Source organism: Oreochromis niloticus, linkage group LG15, assembly GCF_001858045.2.
Source record: "Oreochromis niloticus isolate F11D_XX linkage group LG15, O_niloticus_UMD_NMBU, whole genome shotgun sequence".
Lineage (NCBI taxonomy): Eukaryota > Metazoa > Chordata > Actinopteri > Cichliformes > Cichlidae > Oreochromis > Oreochromis niloticus.
The window spans coordinates 37,502,937-37,526,772 of NC_031980.2; the positions used below are offsets into that span (position 1 = coordinate 37,502,937).

Genomic DNA, 23,836 nt, shown 5'->3' on the forward strand with positions numbered 1-23,836 from the left:
AACTGATGAGAACCAGATTGTGAGGCAAGAAGCCACTGGGTAGGCTTCCACTGCTCTGAGATCAGTTACAGTCTGTGTTTTGTGTGGAAATACAACTAGCATTAGTAAGTAAATGAGCTTTGAGCTTTTACATGTATGTAAGTGTGACAAATGTAGCAATCAATGTTGAATTGTTAGATGATGGAGCTCATCCTGATGAAAATGCCTTGTGCCAACAGTTATAGATGACATGTGGTTCCACCTACAAAAAGTACTTGCTGCTGGAGTAATCAAGGAGTCACACAGTCTATATGCATCCCCAACTGCTGTAGCAAGGGGGGGAAATTGCATAATCAGGATGTATATTGATTACAGACCATTCCAAATAAGTACTTAGTTCCAAGAATCCATGATGCCTTAGACTCTATGAGTGCAAGTCAGTGGTTGGATGCATCAGTGAGCTTGATGAGACAGTGTACCGGGGTGTGGTTGACTCCTTTGGCACGTGGTGTGAGCAGAATCACTTACAGCTCAATGTGATAAAGATCAAAGAATTGACTGTGGACTTCAGGAGGACCAGGAAACCTGCAACCCCTGTTTCAATCCAGGGGCTCAATGTGGACATCGTCGAGGACTATAAATACCTCGGAGTACACACGTTTAGTGAGAGACTGAGATTACACAAATGCACCACTGAACGACACAGGAAATCATTCCTGCCTGTGGCCATATCCATCTACAACTCCTCTATCTAATGCACAGTACGCAGTGTAATAGTTACACCCGTTTACACATCCTCTACAGTAAAATAGCAAATAGCAAAGCTTTACAGGTTAATGTAAAATGTCAATCATAAATATTTCACTTCTGTGATATTCTGTATATTTATAATTGAGTTATTTGTATATATTAGAGCTATTTCTTATGTTTTGTTAACTTTGAAATTTGTTCAGTCTCTTACTGTTATTGTCTTGAAGCAACTGTAACCACATAATTTCCATAGGTATTAATAAAGCTTTCTGATTCAGATTTTCAGGAATATGGTTTGAAGGTGTCCACTGACAAGTTCCAAGTTTGTGAAACTGTATCCAAAACATTGGCTACATTGTGTCTGCCACCCGCCCAGAAAAATATAAGCAATAACTCCCTGGCTCCAGCCTAATGATCTTAAGACCCTATAATCCTTTTGGGCTTCTGTATATGGCTGTTCCTTCTGAATTATCAGTGCTTCATTATCAGTTACTCACTGATTAAAGACAGCTAATCAATGGCCATGAGTCCCATTCACAGAGAGTTGGGGAATGGCTGCAATCACAGCATTGTAAGATGGCGAAAGATGTACCCTTAGGCCCCCTCCTCCATTCAGAGATGGTCTTTCCCTTTTCACGTAAATGGCCTCCTTGACTCCGCGCTCAAACCAGCGTTCCTCCCTGTCCAGGATGTTACATCCTCATCATTGAAAGAGTGTCCACTGGCCTGTAGGTATAAATAAACTGCAGAGTCCTGGCCTGACGAGGTAGCTCTTCTGTGTTGTGCCATCCGCTTCGCTAGAGGTTGTTTGGTTTCCCCGATGTATAAATCCTGGCAATCCTCCTGGCACTTAACAGCGTACACTATGTTACTCTGTTTGTGTCGGGGGACCTGATCCTTGGGGTGGACCAATTTTTGGTGTGACATGTTTTGGGGTTTAAAAGTCACAGAGACGCGATGTCTAGAAAAAATGCGTCTCAGCTGTTCTCATACTCCTGACACATACTGATCACTGCGGGTTTTTGCTTAGGCAGCGGTTGTCCTTCTCTCCTGGATCGGCTGAAGCTTTCTTTAGGCGCCTTCCCAGCTTTGACAAATGTCAAGCTGGGATAACCACATTTACTCAGGGCCTTCTTGATGTGATGTTCTTCTGCTTCCCTGGCCGCTGTGTCAGTGGGGATGCTGTGATTACAGCCATTCCCCAACTCTCTGTGAATGGGACTCATGGCCATTGATTAGCTGACTTTAATCAGTGAGCTTTGATCAGTAGTTGTTGATCAATAGTCATGAGAATTTGCATATTAATGATCAAGGAACTGACCTCCCAGCCCATTGTGCCATCAGTGGGCTGGTTTGAGTCATTATGCAAATGTATAGTATTTTATTTTCTTGGTTAAGGATTTGATTATTCCTATGGGGGTAAAGGATAGGATAATTATAAGCCACAAGGCTTCAGCCTATTCCTTTTTCGGTTACTGTTTGATTGAGTACTTTTATGTAAAATGATAATCTGTTGTTCACCGAAATAAATATATTTTTATTTCATATTTTCATAGTTTATTAGGTTGGGGAAACCTGCAGTCAGCTGAGACTGAAGAAATCACTCAGATGAGTGATGAAACGTTTCTCCCACTGAAAATGTTACGTCCAGAATCAAACTTTGGGGATGTAAATTTTATGTGCTAGTTTTTATGATTTGGGCAAATACTCTATCAAGAATACCCAGAGAGGTTGCATCGAGCAAATGTTCTGGAACTCCGAAAGAAATGATCATCTTGAGTAAAATGGGCTGTAGTTGATCAATTCCATGTGGTGCTAAATTCACAGAAGGTCCTTAGAAATCCCAGGTTGTTGTTGTTGTTGTGTTGATCAACTTGGTGCATCACTCTCTGCTATTCCAGACTCCAACTGGGTGATACTCTGATGGACCTGCTAAGTAAGCTGGATCTACAAAGGGACCAGGATGGATGACGCTATTGGAAGGGTGAAATAGGAAGTAACAGCCATTGAGTGGCCCAGTGCTATTCAGAGCAGTCATCCAGAGACTGCCTTTCTTCAGCATGAAGGAGAAAGTCTGCAGCTGTGGAATGGGCTACTGTTTAGGAAGACTGCCAAACCAAACAGCCCTGTTAAAAGGAGGAAGTCAGGGTGCGATATCTCAGTACACGGGTGCACAGAAAGCACTACATTTATGATAACATTGTATTGTTTTGCTGTCTTTTTACTCCAGACATTCTAAGGTAACAATGCAGAAAAGATAAAAAGTTCCACTGGAGAAACGCTTCTTTTCAGTCATTATTATTAAGTGACTGTGGGATTTCCTTTTATATACCTTCAGTACTTTTACTTTTGATGCTTTTGATGCTTTTGATGCTGTGATAAATTAAACTTCTTATTGGGTAAAATTTAGACTATCGGAAATTTGCAGAAATGTCATTTTCATAAACAAAATCCCCTGAATTTACTTTAATGAAGGTTTACTTCTATATTTTTTAAATAAACAACACCAAACAGTCACATGAGGACAGCAAAGCACAGCACATTTTTTCCCCTTGGTCCACTGGGTGACACCTCACATAACATTTTTACAAAAATTGAAAGAAGTCACTGCTTTTATATGAAAAACCCAACATTTCAACTTTATTAACATCAAGATTTTGAAGACATTTTTTCTCTGCTTTTAATAGAAAACAGATCGTTTATACAACAGTTAGGACCCCTACAGCACGACTATGAGAAATGAATCCTTTAAGTGGTCCGCATCATTCAAAAGCCACCTCACTGTATCTTTCAATGAAAAACGCAGAGATGCATCAATGAACAATGATGTTGTTCTCTGAGCCTGCAACACAGTGATAAAAGAGGTGAGTTATCTGTGATGGTGATCCCGTTTAATGCATCCTGTCAATGTAAAGTCATGTATGCAGATGAAGATGCAAAGATGAATGAATATGTGAGATATGACTGTCTTGTACTGTAGGATGTTGAGTCCATATTCAGTGTGCTTTACAACAACTGGGCTGTTTTTGTACAAACACAATGTGGAGAATCTTTGTGAAATGAGTATGAGCGTCAGAAACCAGGCTGCATGTCACAACAGAGAGCTTTTTCACATTAGTAACCCCTAATATTAACGGAGGGCCTATTTAGCTTATTTCTAGAACCATTTGTTCTAGAAATATTAGAACCTGTTGTTGTTGCAGTTTATTTAGTTTGTAGTCCACTACAGGAGCATGAAATGATTTAGAATAAAAAAATCTCATATCCAGACACCAATAAAAGTTTGGCCCACATGAAATTTTCTAAGAGCTGCATTTAGCCTTGGGTGATGTACCTGACTCAGGCTGAGTCTGCCTCCATAAGTTCAGCCACAGGTCCACCTTATTTGGACAAGATGGCAGATGTTGTGGGACATTTGGCTCATATCTGGCCCACACAACACTCGTAATGTTAAGCCCATCTCATGACTTTTATCCATGTCTGGCCCACACAGGATCTGCCAGTCCTAAAACATGTGGCACATTTCTAGCCCCAGACGTGTCGCACTGCTTGCCCCTCAGTTGAGCCTTTGTAAGGCTCTTGGCATTTTAAGTTTGCCTCTTCAACAATCCCAAAGAGCCACATTAGGCCAGAGAGTGTGTTATAGTTCCTTGTGGTCATGTGAAAAAGTAGCAGGCTAGAAAGCCGAACTTGGTAACATGTACTGATTATTATAAAAGTGTCTATTTTAACCTAAACTTCAACTTAAATGTCAAAACAAACTCCAATAGGTCTCAAACACAAGTCACTTGTTAATAGTCATTTCTAACTATGCAGATTTCTGTTGCTGTGCAGAAACACTCTTCCTGTTGTTTTTGGAGCAACATGGCACCATCACCACAGCTTACATGTAATTTTTTAAGCCATTTTAGAGTTTCCAGATATCAGATCAATGCTTGATGTGACATTTTTTTTCTCCCTAAATTTAAAACATCCTTTAAAGCAAATTGAAGTCTATCAACTTTGTGTTATTTGAACGTTGCATAAAAATACCAGGTAGTTTAGTGCAAGGTGAAACAGGTTAGTTTGCAGCATTGTGGTGATGTTTACAGTAATGCATGATGCTGACAGTGCAGAGAAGTGCAGCACATTTTAGCTGATCACAGCTAAGCAAAGAAAGTCTACCGGAGGTCACGATTGTGACTGTTTTTCCCTACACTGCAGTGTGTAACTTGTGCTGTTGGTTTTTTTATGGCATTTGCTGACAATAACAGAAATAAAGAGTGATGTTAATCCTTCAAGGAGAAGCAACAAAACCAATTTGATTAAACTTCAGCCCAGAGTATTGTCTGCTCTTTCCCATAATTTGTCTTTTGTTCAGTTTGTTTTTACGGTCCCTTTTTACGCTTCTATTTCCCCTCATTCCCCCAATGGACAGTTATGGCTGTTCGTTTCTGAGCCTGGCTCTGTTAGAGGTCTCTTCCTGTTAAAAGGTAGTTTTTTTGTCCTCACTGTCACTAATGTTGCTCACAGAGGATCTTCTGATGTTGGGGTTCTATTCTTTTTTTCTCTCCAGGTGTCACAATTTCATTTCTTATGTGTGGAGCACGAGCTCTGCATTTGACGTCACACTTATTTCACAAAAAAACTCATGAACAGGCCATCTGTGTTAGTCTACCTGAGTCCACAACTTTTCCAACTGCTTCATTATTCTTTTGCTGAAAGTCTCCAAATCTCTGAAGACTCTGAGAACATTTTTTAATGACAAAAAACTCTGTACATGGTTGCAGTTCTTCAGATGTGATGAGTCTTTGCACATTCATAGCTGTGATTTATTTCATACTGCAGGTCACAAACCTTATTTGCTCAGTCGATCTGTCTAGTAGATATCATCATTCTCCAAGTTCCCCTCTAAATAAGACCAACCGAATAACGATAAACATTAGAATATCATATCTGTGGTATAAAATAAAAAATCATTAGCAGCTGTGAATATACGGCGTCCAGTATTAATGACTTGGATCATGTTGAAAATACATGTCCTCTATTAAAAACTAAGAAAAATAAGAGAGGCAAATTAAGAAAAGACCCATTAAGACATATAGTAACCAATGTAAGTGATCACAAAATAAACTCTAATAATGGCTAACAACATAGTAATGATGGATATAAATGAAAGTAGCAGAAAAATAGTTTTTGCTATTTAGAGGAGGCAGAAATTGGGGAGTCGCAGGAATCAGAATGAGGCATGAGTACAGTACGAGTCTTTCAGGGTCGTTTTTTGGGAGGTTTTTGTGTGGGGTCTGTGGCAGAATCATGGCACCAGTCCAGGAGGGGGAGGTCATCACATCGCCTCTCCTCTTTCCATTAATCTCTCCTGATTCCTGCTGTGGTCATCTCCTCATCAGTCCTCTTCAGAGCCTCTTCATCAGCCTGCAGGGGCCAATGGAGCAGAGTGGATGTGGCTCAGAAGAGACACAAATCTCCTCTGAGGGCATCTTTCTGGGTAGGGTTATGTTGCATAGTGATCAAAGCTTCCCAGGTACTCCAGAGCAGCCCGGTAGCACAGCTGGTACTGATCCTAGAGACACGAAATAGGTTTTGATCAGCGTGTAAGGAGGATTATAGCAGAGGTAAAGTTGTACAGTAAAGTGGATTTATTTTCATTAAGACTTCAGGTTTGCCTCTGCAGTGCAGCAGCAGTTTATAATGTAAATATGTCACAAACATAAATCCTGTTCTGAAGCTTCAGGCTGACCTTCTGTTGTTTTAAAACTGGATATTATGCAGGAGTAGTAAACTGAGTATACAGGCCCAAAATACCCTGTTAATTATCCTGCTACACAACACTTATATGAACCAAGCCAACCAGCCATGAGGTGAAACGTGATCATAAAAAAGATTTGATTTGGCTCAAACATTGATAAATAGATTATACAATCGATAATCTTGTTTTCAACATGGTACAGTCGTGGTTACTTAAGTTTCATACTCACTAAGCAAGCTGACGTTTGTGGTTTAAACATTTCCACAGTAACTGTGACCTCCACAAATCAGAGAGATCGCAGACCTTTTACAGGAGCACCTGCCATTGTTTCACAATCCAAGTCTAGTTTGGATGGATACAATATTCAGAATGTTGATGGGATTCTTACTCTCAGAACTTCACTGTTGAGCGGTTTCATTCTAAATGGGGCAATTTATAAAATAAACATCATAATGTATTCAATATCAGAACCTGAAACCATAAACTCATTGACAGTTTTACTGAGTTGTTTTTGCTTTCAGTGGACTGCCCCCTGCTGGTCATGAGATATAATGCAGGTTTAAGGAAAAGCCACTTTTCACTTTTTCACTTTTCATATCTGAAGGCTACATCAGAGACATTATAAGGTGGAGGTGTGGAACTAAATCGGAACAGAAATCTATGGGAGAACTCTGTAAATGTGGCGGTTGTCCCACCCTGCCCTAACAGACCCATTCAACAGATAAACTAGTAAACATGCGCTAATCATGTTGCACTGATGCAACAAAGAATTTTGACAGTGTCAGCTGTGCATTGTGGCACACAAGTGAACTAATTTTCCTGTTACTTATGTAGTTCTGTGTACTTGGTAATGTCGATTAACATGATGTTTGTTTAGTGGCAGGAGGAGCCATAGAGGCTTGGATTGTACCTGCACAGATGCTAATGAAACCACAATGTTGTGTTGATTTTGAATTTGTAGCTAGAGATATAGCCAAGATATGTCTATTGTTTGGGGAGATTCAATTCTAAAAAGATGTTCTATTCTTTTATGTGCTGTCTATGACTGTGCCCCTTGTGATGAACGCCCCTGCATCACACTGATACCTCTGTCTGCACCATAGCCGGCCTCTGAGTTCGGAGAGTCTTGACGGTCTGGAAGAGGTCGACCACTCCTTCATACCTCATCCTTTCCAGGACGATGCTCAGAGTAATAAACACACCAGTCCTCCCAACACCAGCACTGGTAAACATACATTATCATTATTATACTGAAATGTATCACTTAAAGCTTCTCATGTCAGATCTTGACAACCTAACCGATTATACACTGTCAAAAATACACACACTCTTAGTTACCTGCAGTGAACAGTGATGGGTCCATCTTGTCCGAATTGCTCTTTAGTTTTATGCACTTGGCCAATGAAGTCAATGAATCCCTCCCCGGTTTTTGGCACTCCTTGCTCTGGCCAATCTGTGAACTGGAACTGCCTGATGGTCCTTGATTGGCCATCCTGGTTAATATGCAGGAAAATGGAAAGAGAAAAAAAGATAAATGGCTCACACAGAACGATCCCTCCCTCCCCCACCAGCTGGAAAGAGTGTACGAGTGATCTGCAGTCACATTCCTGCTGCTGCTAAAAGAAAACCTACCCGGGCATCAGTGACTTTGAACTCTCGGAGGATGTACTGAGGCATGTTGTACTCGGCCATCGGGTCCACAACAAAGTACTGGTAACGTGCAGAGCGCTCAGCAGGCCAGTACTGATGGCACTTTTCCTGAAAGATGGAGAGATGATTTTCGCAAAATGTGTTTCCTGTCATCAGCATAACTGACTTGGAGTTTTAACACTGAGACCAAAATGCAATTATTAGGCCTCAGATTAGTGTAAAATGGGCAGTGGCTTCTGTTGGTGTCAGGCTGCTTTTGACCACTGTGCTTTTTCCCTTCTGTGTAAGCACCCACAACACAGCAAACAACCCCAGTGTCTGCTGATAAAGTAAATAAAAGCAGTGTGACACTTCAGCACCAGCTTCTTCAAGGACTTTGATAACACAGAGACTGGACAAAGGCTGATGTGGTGGAACAGGAGCATTCATTTGAAAGCAGGTCATTGCTGAATTATAGCAAAATGTGAATATCTGCATGTCCTTGTGAATCATCAACAGTGCTGTTTCTTGTGACATTTTAAAATATATGACAATCAACTCTATGCATAGATGTGCACATGCTGTAAATCTGCATGGATACAGTTACACTGTAACATAAAAGCAGCTGGAGAAATCATGCATAGCATCAGGTAGGCTGTAATGTCGAGCTCAGGTACATGCCTGTCAGCTCAGCTGATCTCACAGCTCGTCCACATCAGCTCAGCCCAGAACAATTTAGGCTGCCAGCCGCTTTGCAACCCACCTCCATGAGCAGCCAGAGCAAATCCATGTTGACATATATAAAATCACTGCACATAACAGCCTTTTTTTTTTACTGTTTATTATAAAACTGCATATTTAATGGACCTGAGAGGTGTGATGATCAAATAATAGATTCATACCTCGTCAACAGACAAAAAAGTTACAATGACAAAAAAAAAAAAAAAAAAATTAACTTAAATTATACTGAATAAACTGAATAAAAACATATCTTTCTTCATTAAAGTAAAGCACTATATTTTCTGCATATTCAAATTGTATATTCCACTTTTATACAAACTGATATTGGATCCAACATCTTTAAAAACCCATTACTGTATGGTATTTAGGAGTATATTGAACTTTTTGTCAAAGACTTTAAATCCTTGACAAACGTTGTCTTTAAATCGTTACCAGTAGTTGAAAAATATTTAAAAGTACAAAATCCCACAGCCAGATGTTCCAAGCAGAACCTCTTATGTGTTAAGTACAGATCATTATATGGTTATTCTACTTTGTTAAATGTTATTCTACTTTGTATTAACAGTAAATCCAGTGTATACGAGTTTCATTAAATCCAGATTTGGCAAACTGTAGAAACATTTCATGCAACTTCAAAAAAAAAAAAGCATTTTTACTTCTGTTAAAAATATAAATTTGTGCATGCTCTGCGCTCCGGCTCCCTATGGAGCCTTTATCATCACTTTAATTCCAGATTTCTGCTTGATGTATAGAAATGATTCAGATCTTGCATTGTTTTCAGTGCAACATGACATAAAAGAAGGTGAAGCTGTTTTGTATTACCCGTCCCATCTCTCGGAGTTTGGTGAGCATCACCACTATGGTGGAGTTGTGCTCCCACAGCATTCTCCAGAAGTCCTCTGTGGTCTCGGCTAACGGGCCCTGGGTGGCCATGTAGGCTTTCTGCTGCCTGCAAATTGAAACAGAGACACACAGCCTGTGTTTACTCCTCTGGGCTGCAGCAGCTCTGCTGCTATTTGGGTTCAGTTTTCTTGATAGCAGTTAAATCATGTCACTGTTGTCCACTCATATTATCATGAAATGGACAGAAATTGAAAAGGTTTAGTTTGATGTGTCAGGGCTGCGAGTGAGTTCGTACATGTACAGCAAAGAAATAAAAAAAAATAACAAAAAAGTATCTTATTCTCATCTTTTTACCTGATTGTGATTCAGTAACGTAAACTGTCTATAAATTGCTTAGCCAGATAATCACCAGCTGCCCCAAACTAATTTGACCTGCTTTCTTATGTCTGTTAATGATAGACTCGGTGCTCCCAAAGAGATCTGTGATTTGGTTTTGGGAACTTGGGGGTCTGGGTATTTCGGGTGATGACCGACTTTGCCTGGCTGGTTTTTATACATGTAAGCTGATAAATAATACCTTAGAAAACAAGAGCTTGCTCCATTAAAATGTGGAATAGATCAAGTATATCCGCCTAAAATGCTCATTATGAATTACAGTCATGGTTTTTCACAATTCGTGACACTGCAAAAATAAAAGAGTTAATTTAGCTGCGGCTTCACCACATCCGCATAAGAGTTCTGGGCAATGACATCCCACAACTGTTGAACGAACCTCTCAGGTGTTAAATATTTAATTTCACATACCCCTTTAAAGTAAATTTGATGAGTCAGCTGCTTGCTAATGTGTGCGCTGATTTTTAAATAGTTTTGCTTGAACACATAGCCTTTTTAACAGCGCTGTTAAAATGACAGATGCCACCCCAGCTGCTCTGCCAGGCTCGAGGCGATCCTCTGCAGCTGGACATAGCCACCAGGGGGCAGTGTTGAAGCATGTAACAGTGGGCCTAGGTAATTCCCAGAGACTTGCATGCCTGGGTGTATTTCTGTTATCTGTATATATCAGTGCTCTTGTGTGACACTGGTGGTTGGAGGCTTTGTTGTTTTTGGCTGCATGTTTGTCCTCCTCTCAGGTTTACAAGCACCGCAGCTATTATTTCAATACTCCATAATACAACAACCAAAAATAAATACAGGAACGAAAGCTGCTTATTTTGATGCTGTCACTTTACCTGCTGAGCACTGCTGACTGACTGAAGGGCTGAAGCCATTTGACCAGCAGCAGCTGATCCTGCCTGGCTAAGTTCATTTAAGGCCAGATTGTCCAAAGCAAACTGTGGATGCTAATGAGCACCCAGAACAGTTTGAACCAAATGTTACTAAACTGTATGTTAATATTCAGACCTTTGTTTTAGAGACAAGGCTGGAGTTATTCTGCTTTTTTTCTACTGCCAGCAGAAAATCAAAAACCGTCTCTAAGAACTCTGGATGTTCATGTTAAGCTGATGTCACATAAGCCTCTTGGGATTGAATGCAAAACTTTGGATGCTGCTTAAAATGTAAATAAAAACAGTGTGCAATCATTTGCAAGTTTGAAGCCTGAAAGCTCCACATTTTTATTCTTGGACTAGAGTGGCTTTGCATGATTCGCAGTTCAAAATAATCCTTATTTATATCGTTATTATTATCTTGACTTAGCCCCCCTTTAAAGCAGCTTGTATTTAAATGGCTGAATTAGGCTTTAACAACATGTGGTGCAGCTTTTGTGACTATACTGATCTAAACTTAGTGTAACATATGTATAATATGTCATCATACAGAGCCAAGAGCAGAAAGGGTCCAGCACTAAATATATAGTCCTTATTTAATACTCCATTAACCATGAATTATTGCACCCCTGTGCTGTGTGATGGGGCCATCAGCTTGCAGCACTGCTGAGGTATTATTACCAGGTTGTTTTGCTATCTGCCTTCAGCTTCTCTGTTTTTTGTGTTTTTTCTAAGGCTGAGTATTTCTCATCTTCCTGTGACCTGTTGACAGCACACCACAAACAGATGACGGGCTAATCAAGCACAGTAACAATTTGGTCAGCAAAGCATTTGGTAGTGATTTTGGCACTGTGGGCAGATGTTGCCTCCTGCTGAACAAAAGAAATTGCCATCTCCATAAAACTTGTCAGAAGATGGAAACATGAAGTGCTCTAAAATACACAAGCTGTGTTCACTCTGGACGTGATAAAACACAGTGAAGCAAAAAACACCAGCAGATGACGTGGCATCCCAAATCATGAAAGAAAAGAGGACTTTGGACCTCTGAGCAGTAATGCAGTTTCAGTAATGCAGCCTCTGATTCAGGACTGTGACGGTTTCTTGAAGACGCTTGTGTGTGACAGCTTTTAACGTGCCTCAGTCTACTACTTATGAAGCTCTTCCAAATTCTTGACAATCCACAAAAATCTGTGGTCATCTCTGTCACTTGTGTGCCTATTTTTAATGATCTTTTGCCACAAACAGCCTTTTGAGCAATGACCTTCTGTAGCTTACTTCCCTTGCAGAGGGTGTTGATGATCATCACCTGGACGACTTTTAAGTCAGCACACTTCCCCATGAGTGTGGTTGTGTCTACTGAACTAGACTGACAGATATATGGTATTCATATTATTTGAAAAGCGGCCTTAAATGAAATATTTCAATAATCTGAGATACTAGATTTTTGATTTTCCTGAGCTACAAGCTATAATCATTAAAAGCCTTTGAAATACCTCCGTTTGTATGTAATCAGTATAGCATATATGAAGGTTTATCTTTTTGAAATTATGAAAAAATATGAACTAGTTAAAATTCTACATGAAGCAAGAATTTCAGGCATACTTGCTGACAGAAACGAAAGCCAAATCAATAACCCAGAAAAGTTAATAGAATAGATTTTCCATTAATATTAGACAAATTAAAGCATTTCACAGTTAATAGTGAGAACCACAACAGAGTTCTATCAAAAGTTAATTAAGCAGGAAGCCCATTTTACTCTTGTAACTTTTGACTCATGCAGAGTTAATAACATCCTGGTGTACGCATTCGCTGCCTTTGTATCTCGCAGCGCAGTAAGTAGGAAGAGAATGACTAATGGTGATATACAAAGACGTCACCGGGCATGTCCACTAATCATCATAATCATGTGCATTCCCCTCACCTTAATCTATCCTAATCCATGCTTGGCTCTTTAAAGGCTGAGCTCAGTGAGGGATGGAGCTCCCCGAATCTCACTTCGCTCTTAATTACTGACACAGGAATTAGAGAGGAACTACACGACACCCCTGCCTCTTTCCGTTGCCTCCCTTTGGTGGGGGGTACTCAGGGGACTTCATTAGGTGCTGGGAGCCAAAAACAACATACACCCACCCTGCATGTAAAATGGGAAGTCCTGACTCATTAGCCACTGCTTTCTGTGAAAGTGCGCTAGAAAACTTTCAGTAAGTGTTTTCATAAAAGATTTGCTCCTGCGAGAAGCCTGTGATTAGCTACAAACCTGATGTGTGACAATATCAGTGCTAATGTTGTAAGAGATATCTGTACTGTTTATGAAATCACATTGTGACATGTTGGGCTGAATCTGACTAAGAGTCTGAGGGACACTTTATGCTCCTAGGCTAATGTCAAAGTCAATCACTCTGTTTATCGTGTTTCTGGACAAAGATTGGGGAATAGATTTTACAAAATAAACATCATGTTGAATTCAGTTTAGTAACTGTTTACCAAGGTCGTGCATTGAGGGCACTCATCAATGACTTTGGAGAGTCATTTTCCAGCATAAATCTATACAAACACAAGTTGTTTGTTGCAGCCGACGACCTGCTGGCCATTTGAAAGAATTTTATATTCATCTATGCTCATAAATAAACAGCACTGTCTAAACATGCTTTCTACACCTGAAGTAAGGGGACGTGACCGACTGTGATAGTGCTCAGTGCATCTCGGAGCTGTAAGCTTACTGTAAACAGAAGACAATGTTAGCAGACTGAGGGGAGATTTGAATCATCACTTGCTGTCATAACTTTCAGAATAAAATCTGAGTGAAAACATGAAAGTTTGTGAGTTGAATTTTAGCCCAAAGCTCAAGTGACAAACTTTGTATATCCACTGAACCATATAATCATGTGATCATACGAGTTCCAACTAAATCTGTGGAGACGATCAGGACTCGGGTCGTCACATAATCTTTTGGGCATCATGCTACATAGTACAGCTCCAAATGCAGATTAAAGGAATAAGTAATATGAACCATATGGATCGCATGTTCTTCAAATCAGTGTTGCTTTGAATCTCAAATTCATGCATGTCTCTACTTTACTATGTTTTATTGCAATGTCAATGTTTCCTTGATCCAAGAAGACAATAAAATAAACTTAATCTAAACTGTTTTCATTTATGTTCGTACCTCAATGTTTTTGCACATAAATGTTAATAGAAATAAGAAAAGGACTGATCAGATTTCTGTCCTTCATACTGAGCTATGATCACAAAGGCATTAAGCTGAGTGTCACCTCAGTTCATTTCCCTTCTATAAAGGTAGAAAACCCTCAAGATTTCTTCATGTACAAAGACAGAACATGAGGCCTCATGGACACAGACAGGAGTCGCGTTGTGGACCTGTTGGTGTAATCAGTTCATTTCTCTGACATGTCACTGATCTCAAACAGCCTATCCATTCACAAGAGGTGGAAAAAGTGGGAGAATGAACAGGCCTGTCAATAAAACCAATTTGTTTTGACAACTGACACAACAAAGGGATGTGAGGCGGTGAAACACCGGACTCCATGTCAGCCTGTAATTTAATGCTGTCAGCTGCCACAGAGAAGGTCCAACCCCCGGCTCATTAGAGGTGCAGCAGCTGAGCAGAAATGCTCTGCACTACTTCTTTCTGTGAAGTGATTTCTGTGGGCTCACCTGTACCCGTCGATGAAGCTGGCATTGATGTAGTCAGAGCCCTCCACCCCTCTGATCGGCTGCAGGCAGACGCGAGTAGACTCGAAAGGCATGATGTTCACCAGGCGGTTCTTGAATTTGTTGCACGGCAGGTTGGCACTGATGAATCTTGAGGTATGTGCTTTAGAGTTGGCCAGTTTCTGCAGAGACAGAAGAAAGGACAGGTGATTGCAGCTACACGGCAGCATCCACTGTCTATCATCTGCCTCTGGTCTTTATAGTGCTAATCCACCCAGCCTTGGTGGAGTGTGGCGTGTGAGCAAGGTTGTTAAAGGGCACGAGGAGCTAACGCTCGTACTGATGCACGAGAATGATGCACTTTGAGCCCATCCTTTTTTTCTCTGACTTCAAATGAATGTCGGATACTGCCGTGTGTTAAAGCTCATCCTGAAGATGCTGAAAAGTCAAAACAAATCCTGAAACATTTAGTGTGAGCCGACAGGCCTGCGACAATGCAGATCAAACCAGAGAAATAAGATGTTTGGATGCAAACCTAGCTGCATGAATGATTTCATTCTCAAATTTTTCTTTTCGGTTCCGGGTGGGGGAGGAGGTGTTTCTTTACCGACAGGCACTAATGTGAGAACTCTGCACTGCAAGGGCAAGTGTCAATCTCAGAATTGCTTGACAAATAAATTTGCAGTGAACTGAGGATCAAAACCTAATCATGCTCTGTTCAGATTTACAGCCACCCTGCTTGCATCAAAAAGCAGCATAAAGTTGGATGCTGGGCATTCCCCCTGCTACAGGACAGAAACTGGTTAAGCCACTGCACTTTTGTTAAAGCAGTTGAAGACAGTGGATTGCTGCAGATCATCCTGTGTAAAACTACCTAACCTGGGATGACCTTATCTCCTGGTTTGTCCTGGCTCTTGCTCTCTCTCTGCAGCTCCCTCTACTCCAGCCTGTCATCAGGAGCTCAGAAGTTAAGCTTTAACAACTTCCCCTCTGAGAAGAAGGAAAATCCTCCTTCTCCCTTTGCTTGCACTTGAGTATTACATTTACATGAATTTGGAGAGACTGTACAAACCAGGCCATGATAGCTATACTTTTACTGATTGCAATGTTGTAATAACTGATTCTGACTTTATGCTATTAAATCTACCTAAGGTAGGCTGGATGGATATGAGTCTTACAGATCCCCATATTCCAAGGGACTCCAATTTAAACAAACAAACAATGCTTTTATCCTCATGGCATGGCCGTGTTTCATGAGATCCATCCACCCATCCCAAAAACCTGTTTTAATATTTTTCTCTAGATGCATTAAAGTGTTTACATGTAGTGAATCTGACTCTGACACTGCAAATAAAAGCTAAGTCTTTATCAAATAAACACGTGTCTGCATTACAGCTACTACTGTAGTACTGCAGTCATTTAAAGCTCATTTCTTTTATACTTAATTTGCACTGAAACATGGTAACACACAATGTGTTTACTGTACATTGTTATGGAATGACCTCCCGTTTACTAGCTGACAGACATGCAGTGAGTTTGCACAACAGAGCAGAAAAACCCAACAGAAACAGTTTGGGTTGGACTCCTATAACCTTCTCCTCAGTGATGATCCTGAAAAGCCTGCAAGAAACTAAAGGTACATCTGCTCTCTCATCTTTGAGCTGTTAGCCTTGGAATTTGTCATAAAGTATCTATTTAATTTTTCCATGACTTAGTGTCTGTCATTGAATCCAGGCACCGTCGAGCCACTTACTGCATGTGTTTAAAGTGCTTCCTTAAATATACTGAGTGCCCAAAGCTATACAATCGTAAAATCCAGATCTGCTCACCTTAAACTCCAGTTCCATAGCTGTCACCGACTCTCCAGCGGGCACCTGGGTGAGCTTCTGGATGTGGGCGTACAGGTTGCGGGCAGGGACTTCTGTGTTGCCACAGACTGCAGCTTCCAGCAGGGCCTCGTGGATGAATATGTACTGATCCTCTGTCTGCACCATGTAGTTCCTTTGAGCTCGCATGCACGTCACATGACCGTATGTGTCCACCGACTTCTCGTGTTTCATCCTCTCCAACATGGCGTCAATCACAATAAAGCAGCCCGTCCGGCCCACACCGGCACTGACGGGAGCACAGAGAGGAAACACAGGCGTAAGACCAGAGATCCCTGAGCGCTTCACATCTTTCTCCTGACTACTGTGGCATTTCCACGGGTCGGGAACAGAATCTGAATCCTCATGAATACCAGTCCAAACCAGTTACAAATGGGTCCTCGTGCCTCCATAAAGATTCACTGAGAGACGAGGCTGGCCTTTAACATTATGGAGGCAAGGAGGAGGCTCATTGATTCCACTTTTATGTCATTGGTTGATCAGGGTGATTTCGTTTATATGCCTGCTTGCTCACAATGCTTACACGTTGTGGATTTGTCTGTCATGGAGCACGGAGATTCATGATGGACCTTAGAGTCTCTACACCTCATTGAATATTGCATGCTCGGCTTGGACAGGCTGCTTTGTCCTTCTGTAGACACAAGCATCAGTAAAATCTTCTTTTACAAGGCCATTCTTGGCCTACTCCTGTCTTTCTTATTGACCTGCACATGAAGAAAATTATAGATGGTTACTGTCTTTGGTTCAAAGACTTATTCATTGCACCTGTGCTTAAAGCTCACACTAAATTATAAAAAAAAATCTAAACCTTAAGGCCATTTTAACTAATCTAATTACTGACACAGATCAGCTACGTTTCCTCAGCTTTTAAGTTTACAGTCATGTACTTTTTACTTGTTTCTTGTATTTTGCCGTGTTCATAATTAGTTCATGCTGAGCTTGGTCAGGACACTCTTGTAAAAGAGATTTTTAATTTTAACAGTAAAAAGGTAAATAAATGATGATATAAATTTAAAAAATGTGAGTTCATGGAGCTAACAAACTGCAGTCCAATATGCAAACTTGTTTTATTCTATTGTGTGGCAGAAGTAAAGAGCAATACCTTTATAACCTTGATTTTAGTGAATGGACCAAACTGCTGTGAGCCATTTGAAGAATAGTCCATATCCAAAACTGTATTGTTTTGAACATATAAATAGGACAAGAGCTTTCAGAGTATATTATCGTATTATTTGCCATTATTTGGTTACATCTACAATGTTGTACTGTGGACGACGAGGCCCACAGATTGCACCGTGCATGACAGAGTGAGCACTGCAGGATGTCAGGGTTACAGGATGACTGTGTGTTTTAAAGTGCAGCTCAGGACCTCTGCATACATTCTCATGTACTTATTGTGTTATAAATAAAAACACCTGCAGTTTATATCTAACATCCCCTGCATGGTTTCTACTCTGCAAGTTTTATGGAAATATATGAATTCTGGATTTCTGCTGCAGAATGGGAAATGGAAAAGCCAGATACGGTTCTCTGACTTTATGGAAATGTAATATCTGTTCCATAAGGAAGAAATATATTTGCTTTTTGTGTCTAAATTTGTACAGTATAAAGCAGACCAGTCATTTGAGATGCAGTGGGCTGAAAAAAGAAGAAAAATCTATTTCCTGGAGTCCAACTGCTCGCCTTAGAACATTTACCGTCCTTAATGCTGATAAATGGGTATTTTTTTAATCACTGTTATTTAATAATAAACTGTTAGTTAGCAAAATTAACAAACATAATAATGTGTAGAAGTTATTAACTTTTGTAAAACTGCGACTGATTATTAAAATGATTTAAAAAAGCAGTTTCTGTATTTTTTACAATTTTATTGACTGTAAAATAATGATAATGATAATGAGTCAATATAAGATGAGAGTACAAAATGAAGCAATACATGTTAAGATTGTACCTTATAATTTGTAACTGGTGTTTTATGCTGGTTGATAAAAAACAGAAGAAACAAACAGCCAAAAGCTGCAGCGGCACATCGGAGTCCCTGATCACAGCTGTATGTCACTTCCTGTTTCTACACGACCTTCAGCAGTGTCCGTTTTTGAATTTTAAGCTGACTTTGAAAGGACAGCAGAGGAGAATGAAAGGGAAAAGCTCATTGATATGATGTATTCTTCATGCTTTCAGCATGTCATGACATTAAAACGAACCTTCGATCCCTGAGAGCATACTAATAAAGAAGAAAGAGTTCTGCTTGCAAAAAGCTGCATAAAAGCTGAAACATTTCCAAAACAAAGAAAAGCGTATAAACAATGTGATATTATTATTATTTTCCTCCGAATCGGTCGCAGCAGATGGCCCCGCCCCTCCCTGACGCTGGTCCTGTCACAGGCTTCTTCCTGTGAAAAGGGAGTTTCTCCTTCCCACTCTTGCTTATAGGGAATCTTCTGATTGTTGGGCTTTTCTCTGCATTATTGTTGGGTTTTTACCTTACATAAAGCACCTTTAGGCGCCCGTTGTTCTGATTTCGTGTCATATAAATTTGGTGCTTCCATTCTTTCAACACTGCTGAGAGTAGTATAGATGTTAGAGTCTGTGTGTTTTGCTGTCTTCTGAGTCCTTTGCAGGCTTAGCTTTGTGTTTGGGTCTTTCTGTATTTTAGTATTCATGATTTGGACTCTGATACTCATGGATTGGGTTCTTTTTGTTTCTCTGAACATGTTCCTCAGTTTCATTATTTTTTTTGTTTGTGATTTTGGTTTTATTCCATTCTTACCACCCTCAGTGTTTCCTCACTGTATGTTATGTTGTAGTGTGATGTTTCTTTATTTAGTAGACCTTCTTTTGGCTATTTCCCAATTTATTCTGTCTTTCTTATAGTTTTACTTCTCCTCTGTATACGTACTAAATTAATTTTGTCTTGTTACTCTCCTGTGGTCAATTATCCATGATTACCTCATGTGTAAATCTATAATCAAGCCCTTCCCCTTTATCTGTGTCTTAGCATTTATCTACCCTCCCTGTGTGCTCCTGGCTTGTTTGTGTATTTCGTCTTTCCCATGTGGACTTACTATTTTTGGTTCTGTGCATTAACCTAATAAAAGTGTTTTTTTGTTTTACTCCTGCCTGCTTCTGAGTCCTGCACTTGGGTATGACAACAGAAACAGGAAGTGACATCCATCCAGCATAAGGGGCTCTGTTCACTCCATTTAAAGACAAATAAACGACATTTTCTGTAAAGTGAAATAATGCCGTGTTGGCGTTTTTATTTTGTATTCTGATTCTTTTATGACAGGAAGGCTGTACAATATTCTGATACACAGAATCTACATTTCTGTTCGTTTGACCACCTTAACTCATTCTTGTAAACAGATCAATGGATGGATTTCAATTAGAAACCATGTTGTATATTCAGGGAGCGTATTAGATCATGATGAATAATACCCTGCCACATTAGTGCGTAGAGTAAAAAAATGCACAGTAGTTGTTTTCTCCGGTTTCCACCGTTTGCTTTGCTTTTTCTTTATTACTGGTTGGGGTGTGACTAAATGGGGTATGAGCTTTAGATACTGAAGTATTTCACAGTGCTACACTTTGAAATCACTGATCCCACTTCTTCACAGAAGAAGTGGTGTGAAGGTCCTTCAGACAGCAGGGAGGGAGCACGCTGCCTCCAGAAAACTGGACTGGCTTTTCAGATCCTTGCCCCTGTTGTTCCTTTGATAAGTCGGGTTTAAAGCTCCCCAGATCAGCTGGGATGGTAAACATGAGTGTGCTGTGTGCAGCGTACGAAAACACTTTGAAGGATTTCTGTTTTTTTTCGGCAGAACACATTTTCTTTGATGGGTTAGCTGTGAAGAACGTTCAGCACTTAAAGCAAAGTATTTAAACAGAATCGCTGCTCTTGGCTTAAAGGCGTTAGTATGCTTTGAACAAACTGGGTTGCGACTTATTGTCCAAGCATGTCTAAAGGCAGATTAATGTTTACACTGGAAATTGGGGTGAAAAGGCTTCTGTGAGAGCTTCCTCCAGGCTGCATCTCTTTGTCTGCCTGATTCACCTCTAGGACTTTGGTGTATTTGCATTTGTGTTCATAGAGAAATAAATTGCACAAATGCAAATGTCAGGCACGGACGTTCCAACAGTGTTTAAAACTGACTTTTATCTTCGTTCTAAAATGATGGCGCCATAGCACGCTGTGAAAAAGGTTCAGATGGCTTTGTAACAAGATCAATGTTAACCTGAGACAAAATTAAAAAATATCAGCATCAGAAATTTAGGATGATTATGATGCAATATGAGATTCTGCTACAACGTTCTTACACAACACTTGAATAAATAAATGAATGAATGACTAAACAATACAGATCAACAGATGGAGACAGAAAACAGGCAAAGCAAATATGTATGTTAAATCAATATCACACAGTGTAGCTGTGAAAACCTTGCAAGATGCAAGAGTGTGCATGTCCCTTAAAGGGGGACTGGTTACTGGTTTGAGAGTTGCATACACTTGGTTGCAATTGGGAAGATGGTTTCCAGCAATGTCACATGATCTGAACTATAGTTTTTGGGCATGCTGCAGTATTTGTGTTAACGTAAGATGAGGTCTACCTGCAGTGAACCACCATGGGTCCGGCATCTTGAGGATTGCAGGACTTGATTCTGCGTAGAAAGGCCAGTGTTGGGGTCGGATACTCAGGCACTCCATGGTCGGGCCAAGCCAGAAACTGGAACTGTCGAACTTCTCTTTTTTCACTGGAGCCATTCTGTTAGACACATTTACTCATGTTTGTCACTCATAAAAACAGACCCCAACACACTAATGTGATTATGAGGCCAAAAGATTCACTGGCATAAATTCAATTATCTGAATGATTAATGTAAGAACTTCTTATTATGCACTATTTGTACATCACAAATGCACTCTGAGCTGCACTCAGAAGCACACAAAGTGTCCTTGGTGTATGATGACGTTTTGATAGCTTTATCAGTCACAAACATAATATCAAGCACACCACATTTTTTTCCAATTCAGGCACCAAGGCCACAATCTGCTTAGACTCTTAAGTACTTTCTAGACAAGAAAGAATATTTTCTATCCTTTTAAAGCTGCGGAAGCCTTAATCAACATGGAGTGCTGCAGGGATGACCTTTTTTGTAGGCCAACCCAGAAGGTAGCGTCTCTTTAGCATCCCAATGACTTTTTTGTCAGTTCCTTAAAAAAAGTATGTGGCTTTCGGATTATCAGAGAAAAAAAGTTCTGTGGGAAACACTAGTTTATAATACTTGCACACTGGTGAGCAGAATTAGGTCCATGAACTAATGACATTTCAGAGAGTTCAGCAATCTATTTGTTAAGTGATTAAATTATGATCCTGTTTCCACTTTTCCTTGGATGCATGAATGTTAAACTTTATCGTGACACCTGGAACAGCAGTCTCAGATCATTTCATTGAAGTTGAAATAATTTGGACTTGTTTTAGCTCTTTGCTATGCTTCAGTTTTTATTTGCTTTTGAACAATGAAGGATCTGGAAATGACTAATAAAGTCAAACTTAACAAGCAGATAAAAAATGACACTAATCTCCTGTGTTTGCTGAAAGTAAACTGAATATACAGGGTGAAAATACAGATACTTAGTTTATTACTATTGGTGTTTAATTTTTTAACATATTTTTTATATGTCTGAGTCTACTGTTAGTGAAAAATAGTGACTGATGTGGTTTAACCTCCATCAGGTGGTTGCCAAACTGCACAAATTTAGAGTTAGGTTAGAGTTAAGCCGTATGCTAAAGAAGCTTCATTTCAACAACAGAAGATTCTAACTTTTAAATCAATTTTCAAACAGGTGAAAATTCCATAAAGGAGTAAAATGGACTAAGATGTGACGCTGGCTTCCAGCCATACCACCCTGAGCACACCCAGTGTTCTCTCAGGCTGGGTTGGTCCTGGTTAGTGTTTGGATGGGAGGTTGTTTGTGCAGCTGTGGGCTCAGTAGAGGGAACAGGTCGTCTACTAACTGGAAAGTCAGAGGTTTGATCCCTGGTCTGCAAGTCAAAGTATCCTTGGACCAGATATTGAACCCTGAGTTGCTCCTGGTGATCTGTGTAACTAAATGAATCAACAGCAACATGGTGGATCGTTAGAAGTTCTTACCTTATAGAGGGCAAACGTTCTCACACTGTATGTAGCCAGCTCCAGTGTGTCCAACATGGTTACTTGAATCATCCCATACGTCTCTGTGCCTCGACTGGGCCAATACTGGTCACATTTCACCTACAAACAGAGACAACGTAAAGGACTATTTAGCTTTACAACCACTAGTGTTGGAAGTGGAGTAGGTGTTGATAGAGAGATTGGTTGGTGCAGTATCTGCAGTGATGTGACTGCTGTGCTGGTCTCAGCAGGTGAAAAGGGAGAGCTGGAGATGATAATAAACTGTTTAATTCTTAACCTTAACAAGCTGTAGACAGTGACTGAAAGAACAGGATCGTATTTGCACATGACTGAAAGAAGCACCTTTCTAATGGTGTCTGGGCTCAGGTAATACCTTGGTATCCCTCTGGAAGAGCTGGAAGAGGGGGCTGGGGAGAGGGAGGTCTGGGCATCTCTTCTTAGATCGCTGGCCTGTGACCTGGACACCTGAAATGTGGCCCTTATTTGCAGTGTTTTTGGTCACCATTGGTCTTAACTAATGGTACTGACTTAGGGAAAGTTTGCCTTCCTCAACTAAGTTCCACTATAGACGGTGGAACTTGTGGTAACTGGGGCACATCTGGCCCACACAACATTTACCAGCACTATATCAAAGCTAAGAGTACCATAAGTAGTGTCGATGAGGCCCAGACGTACATGCTATTGGGATACCTTTTAACACATGAACTACTGGCAATATTGGGAGAGCTGGGTCGGGTGATAGCCAAATTTGTTTTTTCCTACACATCAGGAAACAGCCCGGTGAGATGGATATTTAGATTCTCTAATGTTCCTCCATCAGATAATTACAAAAAAGCTCAGGGCTGTGATGCCTGTGTGGAAACAGCTTCTACAGAATACAAAGTAGTAAAATAATGTCTGAAACAGGCTAAGTCCTTATGCATGCTACATGTAAGAATGGAGAACTCTGAACAATGCTCTGACCTGATTCTCCTGATATATTCATTCTATATGAAAATGGATTTGGAAAAGGACTCAGTGATTACATTACATAAGATTAGATCATAATCATAATCTTAGACCCTTACAACCCCAAGCTTGCAGGATGATTTATTTCACATGGCCCCCAAATTAATATTGCTAAGGATGTTGCCTGTAATAACTAATAAGGG

The 23,836-nt window shown here is 40.3% G+C and overlaps 1 protein-coding gene across 24 annotated transcripts in view; it reads right to left on the reverse strand.

Annotated features, from left to right (window-relative positions):
• Window positions 1-3,340: 3,340 nt before the first annotated feature.
• Window positions 3,341-23,836, reverse strand: part of ptprfa (protein tyrosine phosphatase receptor type Fa) — a 330,493-nt gene continuing 309,997 nt past the window's right edge. For all 24 annotated transcript variants that reach the window (XM_025899236.1, XM_019345881.2, XM_025899243.1 and 21 more), the window contains 9 exons: window positions 22,665-22,784; window positions 21,120-21,274; window positions 16,455-16,740; window positions 14,629-14,807; window positions 9,668-9,794; window positions 8,108-8,233; window positions 7,814-7,968; window positions 7,562-7,697; window positions 3,341-6,289 (listed from right to left, as the gene is read on the reverse strand). In XM_025899236.1, coding sequence (XP_025755021.1) covers window positions 6,221-6,289; window positions 7,562-7,697; window positions 7,814-7,968; window positions 8,108-8,233; window positions 9,668-9,794; window positions 14,629-14,807; window positions 16,455-16,740; window positions 21,120-21,274; window positions 22,665-22,784 — 1,353 coding nt within the window. In that variant the 3' untranslated portion in view covers window positions 3,341-6,220. The remainder of the gene's footprint in view (window positions 6,290-7,561; window positions 7,698-7,813; window positions 7,969-8,107; window positions 8,234-9,667; window positions 9,795-14,628; window positions 14,808-16,454; window positions 16,741-21,119; window positions 21,275-22,664; window positions 22,785-23,836) is intronic.